The sequence below is a fragment of the Botrytis deweyae genome, assembly GCF_014898535.1.
Source record: "Botrytis deweyae strain B1 chromosome Unknown BDEW_037, whole genome shotgun sequence".
Taxonomy (NCBI): Eukaryota; Fungi; Ascomycota; class Leotiomycetes; order Helotiales; family Sclerotiniaceae; genus Botrytis; species Botrytis deweyae.
In genome coordinates, this window is record NW_024066244.1 from 290014 (window position 1) to 314038 (window position 24025).

At 27.4% G+C, this 24025-nt stretch overlaps 3 protein-coding genes across 3 annotated transcripts; 2 read left to right on the forward strand and 1 right to left on the reverse strand.

The window, feature by feature from the left end:
• Window positions 1-13251: 13251 nt before the first annotated feature.
• On the forward strand, window positions 13252-13830 carry EAE98_010556 (uncharacterized protein; the record flags this gene model as incomplete). The annotated part of the gene is made up of 1 exon (XM_038958177.1): window positions 13252-13830. One exon carries the CDS (start codon window positions 13252-13254, stop codon window positions 13828-13830), a length of 579 nt encoding a protein of 192 aa, XP_038805537.1.
• Window positions 13831-14184: 354 nt separating this feature from the next.
• EAE98_010557 (uncharacterized protein) lies at window positions 14185-15480 on the reverse strand (the record flags this gene model as incomplete). The annotated part of the gene is made up of 3 exons (XM_038958178.1): window positions 14185-14598; window positions 14660-15045; window positions 15111-15480. The coding sequence occupies 3 exons, from the start codon at window positions 15478-15480 to the stop codon at window positions 14185-14187; spliced, it is 1170 nt and encodes a 389-aa protein (XP_038805538.1).
• Window positions 15481-19778: 4298 nt separating this feature from the next.
• EAE98_010558 (uncharacterized protein) lies at window positions 19779-20981 on the forward strand (the record flags this gene model as incomplete). The annotated part of the gene is made up of 2 exons (XM_038958179.1): window positions 19779-19901; window positions 19932-20981. The coding sequence occupies 2 exons, from the start codon at window positions 19779-19781 to the stop codon at window positions 20979-20981; spliced, it is 1173 nt and encodes a 390-aa protein (XP_038805539.1).
• Between the last annotated feature and the right edge of the window lie 3044 nt (window positions 20982-24025).

Sequence of the window (24025 nt, forward strand, 5' to 3'; positions counted from 1 at the left end):
GAAAACCTTATTCGAACTTTTATTCGAATCCTTTTCGAATTCTCCTTTTTTCTTTCAATAAATACAATATTCGACCTTTCAATTATACTACAAGTCAACCTACAATCACTCTCTACAATACCATTTTAAGTTTACACGGTTTTGAGGATATTATTAAAGCTATTAGTAGGCTCTAAAGCACTATATAATGATTCAATATCAGCTGAGAACCCTATCATATAATATAGAATATCCAGGTTATTTTAATATTTCCTTTCGAATTTGAATAAGTTACCTTTTATATACCTACCTTCAAGTTCTTTGATTGTACATTATACACTAATTTAGTTTCGATAGGAATATTATATACAATATAACAATATAATAGGAAAGATAATTCAGGTCTCAATATACTAAGAGTTGGAAAATGGATGATGTATTACGATTCTTAGCTTAAAAGCTAGTTCCATTTTCGAAACAGTTAGCCTTACATTTCAAGGGATAATTTGATTTTCTATATAGTTCTATACAAAGGCGTATAGTCTTTTTTGGGATAAACTAGATATCAGAATGAATACTACAACCCCCTCTAGCATAGTTTTTAGCTTTCTAGCACTTTAAATAGCTTCAACTTTTCAATAGGAATACAATCAAGCTTTTCACCCCCTTCAATACGTATTTACCGTCTTTTCTAATACTTATTACACCCCCCCAGGAGTCTAATATAATAATTCTCAATATAATTAAACCTCCGATTTCAATTAATTTGGGGAAGAAATCTATTTTCAATCAAACTTATATTTAATTTATTTATAAATCTCTTTTATTATATATTTCCGATATATATAATATATATACATTCAAACTAATTTAATTTCAATTTACTTAAAAAAAAAAGTAAGAATTATAAAATCTCTATAATTGTATGGACAAGGGAATTCACTCAAAGGAATTCACTTCAAAGGAATGACTTCCATATAATAGCAATTGTATTAAAGGTATTAGATAAAAGTGAAGGAGACTAGCTTTTTCAGTAGTACCTATATAAAAGCCTACTATTTCCCTCATTTAACTAACTCCTTAAATTGAATATAAATAGATATTTAGAGACCTACATATAATAGAAACTATATCTTCCATATCTCTTTCAAACTAATATTAATTAATAATATTACAAATTACTTATTTATTCAAAATACCTTTTTACTCTTATTTCTTTTATTTCCTATTGTTAGCATTATAACATCCTGGGTAAATGCTAATGTTAATTTTAAGTAAACCGGCAAGAAATCTAATCTTAACAAGAAACCTGATACTGGCAAAAAACCGGTTCTATTCAATAAATCCACTAGCATAGAAGGGTATATCGATATAACAATTGATAATACTAATCCTCTACAAACAGATTTTAATATTTCTTATTATAAAGGTTTGAATATAATTAATACTCCTCCTCATCCTCAACCTACCGTTTTCCTTAATCCTTACATTCCTCCTAACAAAACAATTAAAAAAAAAAAAGCTTAGAAAATTATAAAAAAATTGAAATTCAAAAAAAAACTTCAGGATTATTTTTTTCCAAAAGATCTTAATAAAGCCAGGCAGTTTTACAAAGAATATACATTCAGATTAAAAACAAAACATTATACCAATAAATACTTTCTTTTTAGGAAGGCTGTATATTCGGATATAAGAATCACCGATATACCTTTTCAGGATACAATCATATCCGATTTCAACTGCATTTGTAAAGGTATATTAAGGAATATTGACAAGTTGATATTATATAATTTTCGTATAGTCTTATAATATCATGGAATTTATATTAATATTAATATAGATATCGAGAATACTCTTACAGAAATATTTGATTACAACAAATATTATAATTAAATTACAAATTAATTCCTGGAATATTAGTTTAATAAAACACAATTATTCGTATCAACGAAATAAACTTATCTTCCTATTAGACTCGATTTGAGACTATAAACCAAACCTCCTGAACCTTAAGATGGTAATATAGCTGATTAACTAACTTTACCAAAACCTAGTAAAGTTATAGATAATTCAATAATAGAAGGATTAGCTTTATTTCAATCTCTATTCCAATCTGGGGATATACAAAATATACCTTTACCAGATTCTAGGATTCCATTAATTAATACTTTTATAGGATTATCTGATAATAATAACAATTCAGATAATAATAATAATAACAATAATTAAAGTGGTAAAAGTAATAAAGGTAGTAGTAGAAATAGTAATAAAAACAATAGCAGAGATAATAGAAATGGGGATTATTATAATCATTCCAACCACTGAGAAAATAATTAATGTAATCAGAATTGCTACCTTATTAATCTCTTTAAAATCTATAGAGATAACAATAGGTATAAGGATATCAACAATTTCTTTTAATTAAAGATTTCTATATTTATAGAATATTGCCGTAAAGTATTTATATTAATCAAAATGACTTTGATGATATTCCCTATCATATTTTCAGACATTATTAAAAACTTTTATTAAGTTAACCTTAATATTCTTTCTAAGATGTATGATGGTGTATACGAGATAATAATCAACAATTTCAAAGAATCTGAATATTAATGAAATATACTTCTTAAATAAAATAAAATCATTTTTAAGGATTACATTAAGAAAAATCTAATTAAGAAATCTTAGAAAGTATTTAATACAATAATTACAAATTTATACTTTATTCAGTATACTATTCCTAGCAATATATGCAATTCCCAATTATACTATATTAGAATCTTGTTTGTATACAACAATATTCCGAAATACTATTCTATAATATACAACTCTCATTTAATTATTATAAAACTTATTAACCAGATTAAATAAATTATTAATTTTTATTAAAAAGCATTTCCGAAATAGGATATATTGTTTGAGATATTCTTTATAAATCAATGTTTCTATAACAATGGATCTTCAGACTTCTCCTTCCGGAAACCTTATAATAAATATATTGAACAACAACCTTTTCCTGTATTGGTTGATAAGAGTAAAAATAATTGTTACTTCTCTGGTTACAAGAAAAAGGACTATAGATACTACAAGTATATATAGAAAGAGAAAAACTGATTTAAGATAAATTATTGTATCAAGTACAGCAAACTCAATGATAAGAGTTTTACAAAGCAATACAAGCAGTTTATTACTAATATCGGACAAGAAAATAATCAAGATAATAATAATAACAATAATAATAATAATAATGATAATTATTTTATTAATCAATATCTTACTAATACAAGCAGTTCTAAAGAAATCTCCAGGATATTCTTTACCTCCATAAATACTTGTGATAATTCTTTAATAGCAATTAATCTTAACAATACTGCAAGCACTCATAAATTAATAGTTGAGATGTTTAATATAAATAACAAGCAATACAATATTAATACATTCTTTAACATTATAATCAATACAAGTACAATTAAAAGATCATTTATCAAATACAATTAATATTTGGCATAAAAAAAGATTGAGAATATTGAGTATGATACAATTATTGCTAGATAGGTAATAATCTAATATAATATTAGAGTAACAACTTTTATTAGTTTGTTTTATATTAAACTTCCATTTAGAAAGATAAAATAGAATATAATAGAAGCCGATTTTTCATTCTTACTTTTTTTGATTGATATAGATAGATTTAGATTTAAATATAATAATCTTGATAATATTACTATTATACCTAAAGGCATCTATTCTGTATATCGATAATTTGGTTATGTATTTCTGTTATGGAATATCAATATTAAAGGATTAATTAATCATTTTATTGGTAATAATGATTACTATCTTATCAAAGTTGAGTTGTAATGAATTTACTATCAATTCGACTATTTATTTGTGTGTAAGTTCTATAAGGTGTTTAAACACTCCGGGTACAATAAGGATTTTAAGGTAATTAAACAATTTATTAAGTTTTGTTATTATTATCAAATCCATAGTAAGTTATCCGGTAGATTCAAATTCTTTTTGCTTGATAAGGATTTTGAGTTTAATTATACCATACTTGTTGATATACTTTATATCAACAATAATCCAATTCTGTATATTATTAACAAAACTATATACTTTCAAACTATTTGATAACTAAGCAATATATTTACAAAATATACATAGAATAAATTCTAGAAGTGCTGGATCAATATATATATTAATCTATCAGAGTATATTATTCATAATACTGATACCAATTTTGTTAGAAAAGAGTTTCAATAATATATTATATTAATATCCATTCAAATAAAGATAATCCTTGTAGAGGTATATTATTCGATTAATATTATTAAAAGATTTTATGTACTATTATACAGATCTTACAAAATTATTTATAAAAAAGTTTATAAACTCAGTGTTTGTAAGGCAATTATACTCTAAATGGCTGTAAAAGCAATTAACAATATTACTGGATCTAATGGTTTAATATTTATTTTATTTGTTTTTGGAATATTTCTCTGTATAATTGATATTAGTCTTTTGATATCTATTATTTAATAGTATGCTGTTACGATCTTTAAAGTTATAATAAAGGTTTATAGATTATATAGTTCTATACAAATACGAAAGGTTTTGAATATACATAATGAACTTTCTATAATTGTATTTTATAATTTATTATTGAATAATAAGGTTTTAATCTGGAGGAAGGGTAATAGAATAATTACTGGTAAGTGGAAAAAACCTTTTTCACTTATTAGTATAGAAGGGGAGATATATACTCTTAATCTACCTTATAAACCTACAAGATTTAGATTTATATCAATAAAACTATATTATAAGCAATTAGAAGCTAGATATATTGAGGAGATTAAGGAATTTGATTATAATATTAATTTCGAAATAACTTTGTCAAAATCTAGCAAAATTATATTACCTCCTTTAGTAGTTATATATATAACAAATCTAAAGAAACCTCTTTTAGATTTATTCAAGAATAATCAGATTCCTATTTCAACATCTTTTCCGCAAATAATTATATCTCAGATTTGAGCTTATATATAGAATTACTATTTCGAATATTTTGCTACCGATTCCAAAGATTCCATTATATATAAGGAGTTCAAAAAAAAGGAAATTAATAGATTAATAGCTAAAAATATATTCAAGATTATATTACTTTCGGATATTCCTTTTGATATATATATTTTCAAATTGTAATTTATCAATAAGATTAAAAATAAGAAAACGAATATTGAATTTTATAAATTGAGATTAATTATTCAAATATATAATAATGTTAATAAGATATCTGTATTAATATAATCCTCAACAATTCAACAATTGTATCAATATATTCTAGTTTTATTAGTTGTGAGTATTCGAAAAATAAATATAGAAATATATATTCAAAATATTATTCAAATATATATTCAATCCATTTTGAACTTATATTACATTTTTTATATTTATATTTCGGAAAAAATAAATCTATTAATTAATATGATTTTACTAGTTGTTAAATTATTATATAATATTCCTAAAACAGGAAATCATTAGTTCTAAATATATTATATTTATTACTATAAAAAGCTTAAGATATAATAATTCATATATAATCCTTGTTTATTACATATTAGTAATAAAAGAATTGGATTTAGTATTGTAGAATTTCAAATAAATGATATACTTATTGTTAAGGATAGTACATTTATATAAACTGAAAATAAGTAACTCAAATAGGCTGATTTTATAATTAAGAATTGTAAAAAATTCATTTACAATTATTTATTAAAATTTAATAATATCATTTTTATATTTAAAAACAATAATATTCATTTCGATTAAAAGAAATAATATAACAATTTATAGTTTATATCTATTAAATTTATAAATATATATAATATATATAGTAAAATTCGAAAGTATGTTTTTATATATAAACAATATATTGTATAATAAATCCGCAAAGTATATATTGTAATTATATATCAATCTGAAATATCTTTTGATTTATCTATAACAGTATAAATAATCTAATCTAATAAGAATAATATTATAGTATTAAATAAGTATATTAAATAGCAAAAAGAAAACTTTATCAAAAAACTCAAATATATATTATTTAACCTAAATTTATTTAAGATTGTTGTTTTTACTGATATTTTTTTTGTGAATAATAAAGATTATTTATTCTAAATAGATTATGTGATTGTAATGATGAATAAATATAATAATGTTAATATTATTCATTAATTGTTTATTAAATGTAAAAAAGTTATATATAATATTTTAATATTTGAATTATATGGATTAATTTAGAGATTTGATATTGATGTAACAATTACTTTTATAGTTAACACCATTCTCGGTAAGAAGATTTTATTAATTTTGTATATTGATTCCAAGTTGCTATATAATCTATTTACGAAGCTGGAAACAATTAATGAAAAGAGATTAATGATTGATATTATAATACTATATCAATTCTATAAGTAGAGAGAAATTATTAAAATAATCTAGATTAATGATTTAACTAATTCAGTTAATGCGATGATGAAAGGAAAGCTGTATCAAGCTTTTGCTGATTTGATCAATACAAATAAGATCGATATCAAAGCAATAAAGTAGGTGGAATAGGATTAGGAAAAAAAATTAGTTCTGTTAATAAGAGATTAAAGACTTTAATCAGCAAATAGAGGATATTTATAATTTTACGAATTTCTTTTTTGCCATTATATTTGAAGTTATAAAAAAAAGTTTTGAGTGTGTAGATAAAAGAATTCATTTAAAGGAATTTATTTTAAAAAAATGATTTTTATATAATAACAACTGTATTAAAAATATTAAACAAAAACAAAGGAGATTAGCTCTTTCAATAGTGTCTATATAAAAGCCTACTATTTCCCTCATTTAGCTAGCTTCTTAGATTGAATATAAATAGACATTTAGGGGTCTATATATAATAGGAACCACGTCTTCCGTATCTCTCTTAAACCAACAATAATTATTTATAAAGAAATTAATAATATTATTTTGAATTATAAATCTAATTAGAATAATAATTATTAAATTATAGTTATAATTATCTTTTTAAACAATTTCAAATCAGAAATTATTATTACTCTCAATTACATTATTATAAATATTAGAATAGAATCCCTAATTTCCAAAGTTTATTATAATATTATTAAGTACTTTCTAAATATAAATCTAACATTCTATTTCCCTTTCAATTATATAATTATAAAATTATTTTTGAAAAAAAAAAACAAAAAAGCTTTTAAATATAATTTATTGTATAAAATATTATTTAAATAATTTGAAATTATTAAAAAATATGTTATTGAAAATCTTGCTAAAGGATTTATAAAATCTAATTAAATATTATTTATAATATTGATTTTTTTATTAAAAATCAAATAAAAGCTTAAGATTCTATATAAACTTTAGATTATTTAATTTTTTTAATATATAAAGATAAATACTCCTTTATTTCTTATTAATAAAACATTTATATAATTTATTAATATAAAAATATATATCAAATTAAATATTCGATAAATATTCTATTATATATATATAGATTCTATTTCTAAAGAATATATTATCTTTTATATTTAATATGATTCTTATAAATATAAGATTCTATTTTTTAAACTAATAAATAATCCTATAATTTATCAATAATATATAAATAATATCTTATTCAATTATTTAAATAACTTTTATATTATTTATTTCAATAATATATTAATATAATTTGAAAATGAAAACAAATATAAAGAATATATCAAACATATTTTTGAATAATTTAAATTTACTAAATTATAAACGGATTTCAAAAAATATGAATTTAATATCAAATATACTAAGTATTTAGGTTTTATTATTTCTATTAATAAAGTATAAATTAATTCAAAGAAAATTGAAATAATTATTATTTAGATTTATTTTATTATTATGAAAGGTATTCAATTATTTTTAGATTTTTATAACTTTTATTGTTAATTTATTAAAGATTATAATATAATAATAAAATCTCTTTACAAATTTATAAAAACAAATATTAAATTTCATTTCAATAAAATTTATTAAATTATATTCAATATATTTAAAGATAAATTTATCTTTATTTCTTTTTTGTAATATTATAATTACATATTATTTTATATACTGAAAATCAATATTGTTACGTAAGCGGATATAATAGGAGTTATAAGCTTTACCACTACACCACACACACAATCTATCCACAAAAGGCATAGTATCAGAAATCGAAGTCCTGACAGCTTATTATTATATATATATCCTATAACAGAGCCCTTCTTTTTAGTCTTTTCGTTCCGAAAAGACTAAGTGTGGACTATTATTAATAATATGTAGTTAACTATATAATTTATAATAATAGTCAATATACAATCTATTATCCAATACTCTCACCATTAATAATCCTATTACTAATGAATTCAGAATATTTAATCATTAAGTAGAAATATCCTTATTCTTTATAAATCTATTTTCTAATTGATTATTAATCTAATTCCAATCAAAATATAACCAATAAAAGATTCCAAAATAATATTCACAAAATAAGATCCCTAATACTCTGTTACATAAGCAAATATAATAAAAGTTATAAGCTTTATCACTATACCATATACACAATCTATCCACAAAAGGCATAGTATCAGGAATTGAAGTCCTAATAGCTTACTACTATATATATACCCTATAACAGAACCCTCCCCTCTAATCTTTTTGTTCCGAAAAGACTAAATATAGATTATTACTAATAATACATAGTCAACCATATAATTTGTAATAATAATTAATATATAATTCATTATCCAATACCCTCACCATTAATAATCCTATTACTAATGAATTCAGAATATTCAATTATTAAGCAAAAACATCCTTATCCCTTACAAATCCACTTTCTAATTGATTATTAACCCAATTTCAATTAAAATATAATTAATAAAAGATTCTAGAATAATATCTATAAAATAAGATCCCTGATACTCTATTATATAAATAAATACAATAGAAATTATAAGCTTTACCACTACACCACGCACACAATCTATCCACAAAAGGCACAATATCAGGGATCGAAGTTCTAACAGCTTACTATTATATATATACCCTGTAACAAATATATTTAATAATATAATTGTTAATATATTCTCTTAGAAATATAATAATAAATAACTATTAATTATTTATTTTTTAAAAATAATAATTATTATTAAACTAAACTATAAAGTTTATAATAAAGAAATATTTGTAATTATTAAATCCCTAGATTATTAAAAAATCAAATTTATTAGATTTTTATATTAAATTAAAGTATATACTAATTATAAAGCTTTCGAGTACTTTATATCTATCAAACAGCTAAATATTTGATAAATGTATTAGATAGAATTATTTATCGATTATAATTTTATTATTATGTATTATATCAAAAAAAATAATCTATTTGTAGATACATTTATTTATTATATTAATAAGTTGGATTAATTAATCAAACAGGTTATTTCGATATTTTATTATAAATTAATCAATTTAAGAAATCAGATCTGCTTGTATCTATATTATGTATATAAATACTATAGTGCTTTAAAATTTATAATCTTTAATTATAATTTTTAATTTATATTAATCTTTTAGAAAGAATTCAATAATATTTTAGGAATGTAAGTCAAACTATTTATTACTTATTATTTATAAATTAATAGTTAGATTGAGATTTATAATTAATATCTTCAATAATGCTTGTAATCTTTTATAAACTATTATTAAAATAATTAATCTGAATTCTTATTAATAATAGATTATACTCAGTTTATATTTCCTTATAAATTATTAGATGATTAATTTCTATATAAAACTTCATATAATTATTTATTCTATAATCTTTAAAATTAGAAATTCGATTTTATTGTATTTATTAATAATTTGAATATAATTAATATTAAAGAGTATATTAAATGTAATAAACTGATATTCAATTGAATAAAAGAGAATATCTTGTGTATACAAAAAAAGATGTTTCAATTAATCAATTTGTATTATTGTTTAACTGATTTTGATATAGGAGATTATATATAGTTTAATATAAGAAACTTTTCAATATAACAATCTTTGAAAAAATTGGATTATTCAATTTAGAATCGATTCAAGATTATTAATCAAATCAAAAATTCCTTTCAATTGAATTTATTATTTATTATAAAAGTTTATCTTATATTTCTATCTAACAAATTCTACAAAGTAACAAATAATTCATTTTCTGGATAAATTATTAAATCATTGTCTTCAATAAATATTATTAATAATATTAAATGGAAAATAAAGTACATTCTAATTATTGAGAAAATATACTGATAGTTTAAATATAAAGTATTGTAACTAAATGCTAATAACAATTTTATTTAATACTTTATTTCCAATTTCAAAACTATTCTGTATTTCCTTTGTAATTTCTATTTACAAAATCTCTTTTTATTAGAACTTCTTATATGTTTATTTGAATAAATTTGTTTTTATAAGAACAAAAAAAATGATTACAATTTTATAAATAATAATCAATATATAAATAAAAAAAATCGAAAGAACTTTTTTTATATATCAAAATGATAAAGAAATTACAATTTTATAAATATAAGAAAAGTGATTGGATAAAAATTAAATTATTAAAATAATATAATAAGAATTTTTTTTTTATTTATTTTAATAATTTTAAAGTAAACCAAAAAGAAAGTTTTTATAGGTATTAATAGTTATGATTAAATGAGGTATAAAAGTTAAGGCTGAATGGTTTAAATTGAAATATTAATTAAATCCTTAGTTAATAGTAATAATAAATACATATAGGATAATTATAAACTAAAAAACAAAATGATTTTTAGTTATAGTATGTATGATGATAAGATTGAATTTGTGTTCAATTGTATATAATTATTTATAAATTGTTAAAAACTCTATTTTTATTTATATTATAATAAGTTAGTATTGTTGTTTTAACTTATCTTTTTGTATTATAGCTTTAGTTATATAATATTTTGTATTTTTTTAAATAAAAATAATAAAAAATATTTCTTTTAAAATATAATTTTTTAATTTCTTTCATAAATCAAATTATCAAAAAAGAATTGATTTTATTAAAAACTAACAAAGTTATAATTTACCTTTATTATACTATTATATTTAATAATAATTATTTGATATTAGAGAAATATCTTGTAAATTTTCTTAAAAAGTAAATGCTTATATTTATACTTATTAATAAGATAAAATAAGCAATAAGTTTAATTAAATAATTAACTAGGAACTCGATAGTATATATTATTCCCTTTACTGGAGATATAGTTATATATATAGTCTATACAAATCTAAATATTTTTCTAAATATATTATTTTTATTATAATATTATCTTTTTTGATAACCTTTTATTTAAAAATCCTAATTTATTAATATTAATAAAATCAATACTTTTGTAATAGGGTATATTAAATTTATAATTAGATTAATCTTAATATAAAGTTTTCATAATCTTTTTTCTAATAATCTTATATCTATTATTTTCAATATTATTAAAATAACATACCGCTACAGCTAATCTGTTAGCAAATTTCTTTTTGTAATTATTAATATAATTGATTAAAGGATTATATTCTTCCTTCGAATTTTATTTAAAAATATAATAGAATGGATATATTTAATAAATAAATTAAAGGTTGATTTTATTTTTAAGATTATTATTCTTAGCAATTATAATTGTATTTATTAGATAAACTGATTATATATTGAAAATAAATAAATGAAAAACCTTATTTACATTCCTTATTAGGATTTAATTCATTGTTCGCCTTATGAGAGTTATGATTATTCTTACAATAGGATTTCTTCTTTTTGGTAGATTATTTATTTTGTATAACAAAAAAAATAGTTATTCTTTTTATTACAAATTAAATAGAAAAATAAGTTAATAAAGTAAATATAGGAAAAATTATAAATAATTTATTATTGTATATATATTTTTTTATTATTGAATTTGTGTTAATAATAGCTTGCTTTTACTATTGTATTTTTTTTTAAAAATTGAAGATATATTAATCAAAAGATATAAAAAAATTGGTTGATTAAAAAAAATTTAAAAGAGGGAAAAGAATTTGATTGATTTATATATTTCAAAGGATTTGATTAATTATTAAATTACAAAATAGTTTTCTTTATTTTGTATATACCTTTTTATTACAAAAAAGAAAAATCTATATATATATTTGTTTATCATATCAATTTAATCAAATAATAATAATATTATTTTACAATCATTAATTTGATAGTTAAAATAAATAATTATAAAGTTTAAAGGTAAACTTTTTCGAAAAAGAAAATAATATTACAAATCGATATCTAATTATAATTATAATTATTTATATATATATATATGTAATTACATATACATAATTGATATATAAATATACTCAATAAGTATTTTACTCCCGATTTTGTAATTATAAATTTTAAGGATAAATTATACCCTGCCCTTATAGTTCTTTTAAGGCAAAGTGTTACAATTTAGATTATTTAGATTATTTAGATTATTTAGATTATTTAGATTATTTAGATTATTTAGATTATTTAAAATTCCAAAAAGATTATAAGAATTAAGAGTTTAAGAATGAATCTCTAATAATAATAATAATAATAATAATAATAATAATAATAATAATAATAATAATAATAATAATAATAATAATAATAATAATAATAATAATAATAATAATAATAATAATAATAATAATAATAATAATAATAATAATAATAATAATAATAAGCTTTTAATAAGTCTTTAATATTAAAGAATTAAAAATAAACTTTATTCTTTATTCTTTTAATTCTTTATTTTATTCAATTCTTTATTAAACCTATAATAAAAGATATTATTATATATAGATTATATGATTATATACAAATTGGATTCTTGAGTATAGAAAATATGATGTATGTTATGTTATATAAAAAGTCTGTAAAATTCGATGCATAAGTTTCTTTCGCTATGCTCCGAAACATAGGCAAAGTGGTCAGTAAACATCAGCCTGTCCCTATTTTCGCGTCCAATCCACCAAGCATGGTCGGAATGATTCTCTAATTTAGGTAAAGCAGATGAGGTCAGAAGTAACGCGTCAGCCTTGTGGGCCCACGTGCGAACAATTCATGCTAGCATACTCAAGAAACATAAGTTCTCGACCGAAAAGGACTACGAACACGACATGACTATGTTGTCTTACGATAGTGCTCCAGAGCATCTTCTCGCGCTAAAACTACAAAGAGAAAGCATTCTTCAACCTAAAAAGCCAGTGCAACAACCAATCGCCGTCGATAGCAACTGGGATTTGACTCATGCTAACGAAGATCTTTCAACCTTGAACAACTCTAATCGTTCGAAGGAGAAGACCAAGACGAGACCTGAGCAGCAAACTTCCAGTCAATTAGAAGCTTCCGGTGTGGAAAGCGGAGATGATCCTTCTCGAGAAAATCCACACCAAACCGTTCATATCAAGTCGTCGAACCTACCAATTCTTTCGCGTATGTTCCCCAAAAAAGTTGAAGAGTACGCTGCCAAGCCATTGGATTGGAGAACTTTTGTTACAGTCATGGACGACGCCGAATTTGCAGCAATGGAGTCTGGTGGCTCTGCTGTTACATTTCTTAATACTGTTAATGGTGGTAGGATAGTGTTCCACAAGCCACATCCCACTGCGAAGGTTGAACAATTTATGTTGCAGGCGTGGGGAAAACGATTAGGCCAGTGGTTTGGATGGACTAGAGAGTCATTTGTTGTTACATGAGTTAAGAAATCATGGTGAGATAGGGTATGCTCAAACTTTGGGTAATATTGTGCGGTTGTGGCTGAGGTAGAGCAAAGCGAAACGCGCATTTTTGTTGGTTGACTGTCTTAATGAATCCATTCTATGTATCCAGATAACCACCACTAGTTCTCAATTCCACAATTACCTCTTCTCTGTTTACCACAACACTAGGGGCAATCAAGAGTCCGAGATACTGTGTTCCTCCTTTCCTGTCATATAGATGATGGAAAACAATTTTAAATTAATTGATTGATCAGAAGAGATAACTCCGATGTTCAAGTGATAGCTTCCCCTAAGTTCCGGAATACTTCTATATTGGCTTTTAACCAAAGACTAAATAGCTAATATAGATACTACTACAGAGGACTGTTGCTGAAATTTCTCCGAAGCGGCATTCTTGTCGTCCATGAACCTGGAAGAGTGCCCCTCGAAAGCTTTCGATGTTTGTAAGTTAGCTGCTGGTTTCTTGTCGTCCATTTGCTTCTCTAGAACGTGCATTCTCTCCTTAAAGTAGCTAGGGCGACCATCCTCGTAGACAACTTCCAAGTTATCATTTTCCTTAAAATCCCCCATTGGAGCGCTGATCCACTCCCCATCCGCCATCAAAGCAACACTACAATGCCAAGGGGTTGTAAAACCAGTTTTAGTATCAAGTAGACTCATGGATATCTTGTGATCGCCTGTTGACTGATGGATAGAAAGACGTAAATGGTTGGGAAAAGCATATTTGACCGCTCCTGCAAAAGCCTGTTTTCGGAAATTTAGCAAAGGGAGTGGGATCCTGGGCCTTGGTAGTATTTTTACTTACATATCCTCGAATTAACATCTGCTTAGCGAGATATCTCACGTTTTTCTTGTAATTGGTATTACTTCGACCATTGCCAAGGGGGAAAATATATCGCAAATCCGACTCGAGGAATCTTCGATATCCGAGATAAGTCATTTTTGTGTCCGGGTTGTTGGCGATCTCATCTTCAATATTGATGCTGTCTTTGCCCCATCTATTAATCATAGATAGACGAAAATTGGTGGCATTGGCAACGTAAGTGATCTCGTCTAACTTCTCGGGCAATGAAAAATTGACAAAGTCTTGGATTCTAGAGAAGCCAATATGGTCGAAACCTTTATTGACAGACATTGCACGCAAGGCCTCTCCGTATGCCCATGTATCGCGATCTGATATGCATAGTAGATCTGGTATTTAATTAGCCAGCAGTTTGAATGAAGCCCGGTAAAGAATAGGTAGGAGATAGACGAACCATTATAAACGAGTCCATCTGAAATAATTGTACACTTAGCTCCAGGCTGGAAGACTTCTCCAATGCGCAAACACATTGTATTCAGTCGATCAAGAGCAATCTCTTCGGCTTTGTCAGGTAGAATACCGAAGACCTTATGCACCTTGTTTGATGACTTGAAGGGAAATGCCGGAAGGCACATTTCCACTGGTGTTCCACTGCTGACGAACTTCTCGATGACTGACAAAAACTTGGGCTTACCCGCGCTATGTTGATCCTTGGTGTCATCGAATTTATTGAGGGCGTAATCAAAGATAATATCCAGGATTTCGTTGCATACCACCGTGATGGAAGGATTAGTGGTAGATGACATCGTGGAACACTTCTCCATAATGAAAGACTTTTTGAACCACATGATAGTACCTTGACACAAAACAGAGGATTCGACCTGTATTCCAAGCCAGATCTTGTGGCTAAGAATATGTCTCTTTGAAAGTAGTTCGTACGTGTCGATTGTATAATTGATCCTATTCAATGCACAAGAACAAGACTAAAAGCAATGATATGGAAATTGATATCTGTCAAACACTTCTCGAGCACGTCTATTATATATTTCAGAACTAGAAACAGCCTCACTTGGGGTAGCTATCAAAACGTTCCATCATTGTCAGTAGCAGCCTTGAAACCATTCCATAGACAAACTCTAGGTAACAGTTTTTGAAATTCCGCAGCCGCATAGAAGTCAAACCAATGACTTTCTACGATCACAGCGATCATTGCTAAGTTTAGTTGAGTTCACGCTCAAACATAGTGAAGTGGATATCAAAGTAGTATTTTGGGACTTTATGATGTAGCTCGACATCTGTCAAAATGAAGATTCGGATTTTCGTGCATTGCAGGTCGATTTTGAGCCAAATCCGGCCTCCTTAGCTCACCCTTTTGATTTTTCGGATGTCCAAAAGGTTCAAGAAGGTGGGTATTGACTGATATCGAACTTGTATGGTTTGCAAGAAACTTGAATTTGAAGATCTAAATATATCCAGATGCCAAATTTATCACCAGCCTACCCGCTTCATCCCTCGGCTCGCAGGCTCATGTACTGCCGTAAAGCCACCAATACGGACCCATGACTTCACAGGCTTCTCATTTCTGCGTATTATAATTGATAATTGAAAGTCGTACAAAATCTCATGGAAATCACGAAATGAACCGAGTTCTGTCATGCGGGTTCCCGCCTGGCCCGAGTTACACTTTCGTCAGCCGCATAGCCTCTTGGTGAATGTCACCCGGTGGGGTACATATTTTACCATTACAAATTTGAAATTACCATTTTTTGTCAATGGACGCACAAAATTTATCTGCACTGGAATACATGTATTGATCTCTCTGTAACCACGCAAAACATCAGTATTATTGGCTTTGCATTTCCTTTTGAAGATTGATCAAACATTGGTAAATCCTGTGCTTCAACATTACCTATTATCAGATCTAAAACAGTGTCCAATTATAGCAAGGAAACTACTTACAAAATTGTGAATGATTTCGCTGTCGCCGAAGCAGATCGTATGTCATTCTCAATGGCGAAATTCTATGATCTGCCACATAAGTTTTGACAGACCTTTGTGCTTCCACTTTTTCCAAAATTTGGACATAAGGGGGAGACAGGTAAGTATTAAACACACAGACAGACTTCCGATACAACTGATTGACGATATAGGGGGGCCTATTAGTCACGAATGGAACTTTGAAGCGTACTCTGCAGATGTCTGACCATATGAAGATAGTTTCCGACTTACCACGTTGAACTAGAGTGCTACGAAGGCTGGTTGTGTTGTCGCCAAGCTTTCATCTGGCTGCAGCGGATGACAATTACATATCATTCTCACATAGGACTCGTTTACTATTGAAACAACAGTGTTGATGACAATTATCTGTCTCAATTGAATCAAATCGCGGTCAGTATATGGCTTAACCTCTACGATCTTCCAGTTTATATCGTGCTGTTTTGCCCTACTACCCAAGCTAAGCTGGCGATGGATTGACCTCATCATTAGCGATGAGGACTGAGTCTAACCAAGGGGCTCCTTCCGCATGCTTCCGGAAAAGTTACCAGTTTTCCTATAGCACTTGTGTGTTAGAAACTTCGTCAAGCCCGTTTTTTGAGCTTCCAAAGAAGCAAGTGACGATTGATCGTGGTTTCATACGGGCAACGATACAATGTTCAATTGAGCACGAAGAGATTAGGGACAAAGCACGCTGCCGCTGATTTCTGACTCATGATATTAGCCAGGAGAAATTAGGCAAGCTTACTTCCGGAGTCAAAGAAAAGAAGCAACCTTTCCAAGGCGGATAGCTATCAGAGTGGAAAGGTAAACAATTGGCTCTCTCGGCGAAAGTTGGTTTCGGAAAACTTTTTTCGCCTTTGCAAAGCTAGGGTCTTTAAAAAACCCGTATAAACCCCATCTCCGCCAAGTTGACAGCCGTCCTTTGAAATATAGTGGCCGAGAAAACCGTCTAGCTATCTTCTCAGATAGATATAACACGTACACAGTAGCAAAAGAACCCGTTACTTTCTATCCTCCTTGACCATAGAAATGGCGTTTCAGTAGCCTGTGTGGGGCACAGAGAAAGGAAGGAATCTCATTAGTTGCCAAAGTGCGGCTAATTCGAATCTGTACTTAAAAACTTCCTCAAACTTGCTCATGCTTCAGTTTTCACTTGGTTTTAATAGATAGCACGATTTATCTCCGGTGTGCCATCTCCCATGACAAGTAATCGGCAACTGCAACGTGAAAATCTTCAGAAATTCAGTATTAGCTCGGGCTTCAACTTTGTAAGGTTACCTAGCTATAGAATCTGAAGTCTTTAAAATTTGATGTCGTTGCTGTGTTCAAAGACGCTTCGAAATGATTGAGTGAGAAGAAAATCTCATACACTGTTATATCCATCATCAGATACTATTCCCCGGCTAGAAGCCCCTGTACAGAAATCGAGCATATTAGCGCAAGTATAATCATGAGTATGCAAGCTAAATTCCTCCTGCATTGCTACCAGAAAATACCTATATATCTTTCCTCGATTTCCAGGATGGGATTAAAGAACCAACAGCTCCGCTTGTTGCTCAACTCAACTCACAAGGGGTTTTCATTTGTTTCTTATTTCTGCCTCGGACAGCTCGTCGTTCATGCATAATAAGTCTGTCAAAATTTCCAGACGAGATGATTATGATACCTCAGAATGAAGCCTGTACTGAGGGGGACCCTAAGAGGCGTGAGATTAGCCAAAATACCGTTGATGTCAATTCCTGCGAACGACAGGTAGACAACACATTACAACAAGGCGTCCAGGGGATTGAGACCGTAACTAGGACATGGTCGAGGACTTGGTTCGTCATCGCTTATGTTATGATCTGGATCACCTAATTCGTTCAAGGTCTGGTGTCTGGCGTCAGCAGTGTAGGCAATAGTATTTCCCATAATCCGTATACGGGCTAATAGTCGGCTCTTCCAAGCGGCCGACTAGTTCCTAGTCGGGGAAAGCGAATGTCCCCGGAAAGCGAATTGTCCCCATGAGATTTTGGTATAGATTTTGTGATTTTACTGAAAAATATTTGAATTTTATGAATAATCTTACAGGGACAATTCGCTTTCCCCGACTAGGAACTAGTCGGCCGCTTAGAAGAGCCGACTGTTAGATAGTAATACAGTAAGTGCTAACTGCTATTCAATATTATTTTAATATTGAATATCACTAATAAGATATAGAAATACGGATTTCTGATTAGTATGAAATAAGCCGAAATATACGAATTTGAGGTCATTTTTAAATTTCAATGATATAAAATTATATATTCAATTGAATTATTATTAAATAATAATAAACTATTTATATTATTCAATATTTTAATCTTTTTGATATCTTTAAATATAAATATCAATATCAGAATATTATTTTTATAAATTGGATTGTTTTGAGAGATTTAGAGATAATTAATAAAATAATAAATTCATTGAATTTCTAATCATTTAATAAAATTGAATTCTTAGATAATTATTCTTTTTATTATTTTTTTTCTATTTTATTTTTGATTCTTCAAAATGTTTTCTATTTATATATTTAATATTCTATATTCTATTGGTTTTATTTTCTACAAAAATAATTCTCAATCTAATTAATTCCTATTTTTTTACAATTTTTCTATTTTAATTGAATTTATTAAATTTTAATAAAAGATAGGATTTATTCTTATGAATAATATTTTATTATTATTTAAGCTTTATTGAAATTAATTTTGATTTTTAATATTATCTTTTATATATTTTTAGATTTTTTTATTTTAGTTTTTCCATATATCTTTATAAATATCAGTTGTGAATAATATTTATAATAATAAGTTTTTAATTATCAAATATATATTAGCTACTATATTAAAAGCTTTATATACGCTACTGTTTTATTATAGTATACTATTGCCTACACTAGGTGTTAGTGGCTCTCTCCTTCTATACATCACGTCGGAATTTGCTTTACACTCCCTTACGCCTACTACAAGCATACTGAGCGCTGTTTTTGGCGGAGTGACCAATATAAGCATTGCGAAGGTTCTGGATATCTTTGGTCGTCCTCAGGGATACATTCTCTGTGCTTCGCTGTATACTGTCGGCCTTGCTATGTCAGCCAGTTGTAACAATGTCGAGGCGTACGCAGTATCTCAAGTCTTCTACACAGTTGGAATATGGTATAGGATATAGTCTGAGTGTCTTCGTCGCAGATACATCCTCCCTACGGTATCGAGGTCTGATTCAGGCATTTGTCAGCTCCCCTAATCTGATCACTTGCTAGCTAAGTGGGCCGATATCAACAGCTTTTTTGAATGGACCTGGCTGGCGCTGGGCCTATGGAGCGTTCGCCGTTCTTGTTCCGCTTGTGACTTTTCCGCTATCTGGCCTTTTTATGTGGCAGTTTTTCACAGCTAAGAAGCTGGATCTTATACCAAAGAATGATAGTGGTCGCACTACCTGGCGGTCTAACATTTATTACTGCCGGGAGTTCGATGCTGTTGGTCTCATTCTAATATCTACTGTCGTCGTGTTCTTTCTATTGCCATTCAACCTTTACACTATTGAGGCCAAGGGATGGGGATCTTCCCTTATCATCTGCTTCTTAGTTTTTGGAGTCGTATTGATTATCGCTTTCGCCATATGGGAGAAGTTGTTCGCCCCCATATCGTTCATTCCATGGTCACTCCTCAAGGACCGTACAGTCTTTGGTGCTTGCCTCCTCTCCTTTACACTATTCGTCAGTTACTCCTGTTGGGTCAGTTATTTTACCTCTTTTCTACAAGTTGTGAACAGCCTTAGTATTACCGAGTCCAGTTATGTCATGCAGACGTACACTGTCGGCGGTGTCCTGCTCGCACTCGTCACTGGCGGTGTCATCAGCTTTACTGGACGTTACAAACCCATTGCACTTTATTTTGGTGTTCTAGTCACGATCCTGGGCACGTCGCTCCTGATTTACTTTCGTCAGACTGACCAGAAAGCCGGGTATATCGTCATGTGTATGATCTTGATTTCGTTTGCAGAAGGGGTCTTGGTCATCTGTGCCGAGATCGCCATCATGGCCGCCGCCGCAGAGCAGCAATATTTCGCCGTCCGTCTGGCTTTGTTGGGCTTGTTTGGAAACATTGGTTCTGCTATTGGTTTAACCATATCGGCTGCTATTTGGCAGAGTACATTGCCCAAGAAGCTTTTTGCAAATATTCCCGATATAGACCAAGCAGATCTACTCCTAATATATGAGTCCTTACCGATGAAATTTTCATTCCCACCAGGAACGACTGAGCGCCTTGCAATTCAGCTCGCCTATAGTGACTCGCAGGAGGATTATTGATTGCTGGTACCGTTGTCTGGGTTATCGGGTTAGCGGCGGTCTTATTGTGGCGGGACATCAGGGTTATTGGTATTCGCCAGACGAAGGGCCAGGTTGCTTAAGCGATAAGTTCAATCTCAATACATAGATTCTCTGCAATGACTACATGCATGTAGTTTCTGGTGCTCCCATCAATAAGATATAGTAATCGTCTGTGCACATCAACTCTTCTGTGCTCCGTTGGATTTGTAGAGCATGACCATTGTTTCTGTGCGATTTCCGAAACAAAGGGCATTAAAGGGAGATATTGCATCTCTTCCGTCCTGAAGTTTGAGGATCTACCGAGGCCGATTTGAATTATTTGGCCAAAACCCCAAAAATAGAATTCTGCCTAATGAAAAAAGAAATTTTAGAATCTGTATAGTGTGTTTATAGAAATCTTATAAAGAGAAATAAAATTCAACCTTATTAAAGATTTTTTGTGAAACAAACTAGACCATCGAATAGTCCTTAGGGCTAGCTTTATTTATATGTTTTTAGAATCCATTTCGAAATTTCCTATAGGAAGTATACTAATATTTAAAATCTGATATATAACTATTTTCGAATAGTTTTCTTTGTAATGCATAGACTACTCTGGAATAAGCGAGATAAGCTTAGTAAGAGCTCTTTATCTCAAGCTCGAACTCAAGTTTATCTCGTTTAAGCTGTATGACTAATATAGTTTTAGTTAGTTTCTATAATATTGAAAAAAAATTCAATCCAATATACAACCTTAAAGGAGTTTATAAAATGAAAAGAAAGATGGTATAACTATTAATTAGAATTCAAGGAATCGATTGATATATTTCTTTTCAAATTATCTCAAAAATTGAAATTTATATTTAATATAATAAGATTCTGATTACTTAATGGATCTGTTTCATATTGATATCTCAAATATTAGGTATTGTGACTAATCAAGTCTCAACTACCTAGTAATCTCTAGCTCATCTCTTTGATAATATAGAATTTCTTAAATTTAGTATACAACTTTAAACAAATTGATGAAATAGAAGTAAAAGAGACTTGATTATTATTTAGAATTCAAGGAATCGATTGATGTATTTATTTTCGAATTATCTCAAGAATTGAAATTTAGATTTAATATAATAATATTTAAAGAATAAAAGCTTCAGTATTGAAATTAAATTATCTGCCAAATTTTCAAAATACTTTTAAATCAAATATCAATTTCAATTTTTGAGATAATTTGAAAAGAAATATATCAATCGATTCCTTGAATTCTAATTAATAGTTATATCATCTTTCTTTTCATTTTATAAACTCCTTTAAGGTTGTGTATTGAATTGAATGTTTTTTGTATAAAAGTATACCACTAAATTCTAAATACGATTTAAGTTCAGGCAAAATTCTATTTTTGGGGTTTTGGCCAAATGATTCAAATCGGCCTCGGTAGATCGAAGCTCTCATTTCAGGAACAGGCACTTTGTAACCACAAGATAAACGAAAGCTTGGAATCGGCTGACTCGTTGCAATTCAGCAAGCGGGTCCAAAAGATTGTTTGACCCACCACGGAGTTCTTGAACTCATCAAAATAACTCCATATGATTATCTTGTTTAATCAACATACAAGATCGAACTTAATTATCGCATCATATTGATCCATTCAATCCTGCAAAGTTGTTGAGCATGATAAAAACAAGAACGAGTCTCCAATTGCATTGGCATCAGTTCAAGGTCTGATGTCGATTAGTAACGAACACAGAGGTCTTGGCACACCTCCACAATAATTCTACCTGAAAAGCAGGGGGCCATTGCCTTAAACAAGTTAGATTAGGTTTGTAATCGAATCTTTCAATGTCAGCACATTCCAAAATAGCTTCTGCATCGCCATTATCATATTTAACAGCTGAAGAAATTGAAATGACCTGACGTAATCAGCCTCGAATTTACTATACAATATTGCAGTTGCCAAAGACTATAAATTTGCAATAGCGTTACCCACCGGGTGAGTGTGTAAATACAAAAATCGTGAATTCAGTGCGTCTCAGAATCCCCCCCAAAAAATGATAATCATTCTGTAATAGCAAAGTCAATATCTATATATGAAAAAAATATTAGTATAAATCTTTATATTAATATTTAATATATATATTATAGAATTCAAACTTTTTTCATTTTTAATAAAATATATATTTTTTTAATTATAAATCTTTTTTATTCAAAATAAATATTATTTATTATTAAATTTTAATAAATATAAAGAAAATAAAAACTTTTTAATTAAAAGATTTTAAAAAAGATAAATAAAAAAGGAGTAAATATAAAAAGTAGAAGAAAGAAAAGAATAAATAGAGAAATTAAAAGAAAAAGGAGAATAAATAGAGAAGCAAATATAAAAGTTAAAAGAAAAAGGAAATAAATAAGAAAGTTAAAGAATAGAAAATAATATTAATCGAAAATTTAAAAAAGAAGAGATTCTATATCTTCTTATTCATTTTCAATTTATTTTTTAAATAAAAGCTTTATTATTATATTATAAATATAGAATATATTATTTAAATAGAAATATAAATCAATTCTAATATATATTGTTATAATTAATAATCAATTATTAATCGAATTTAATACAAATAAACTTTTTCACTTTCAAATAACTTTAAACTAAAATTTTCGAAAATCAAGAAATTTCGAAAATTTCTTTAAATTCTTTTAAAATAAAATTTTCTAATTATATATATATATAAAAATCAATCACACTAATACTATATAAAGCATTTTATTAATATAATATCAATTATTGAAATTTTTGATATAATTAACGAAATGATTTATTCGTTAACTACAGATTCTGCCACCACAGGGTAAGGCCTATGTTGTGTCTTACAAAACACTATGAAAAACTACTTTCACCCACCAATCCATACCATTGCCCAAGTCAATGATAGAAAAACATAGATGAGAGTGAGAAGATAAGTTTTGACGTTTTGTTATGGGGCTCAACGACCAACTACCGCGCATGGGTTAAATAAACGTACCATTACTTAACCTACGTCCCACAT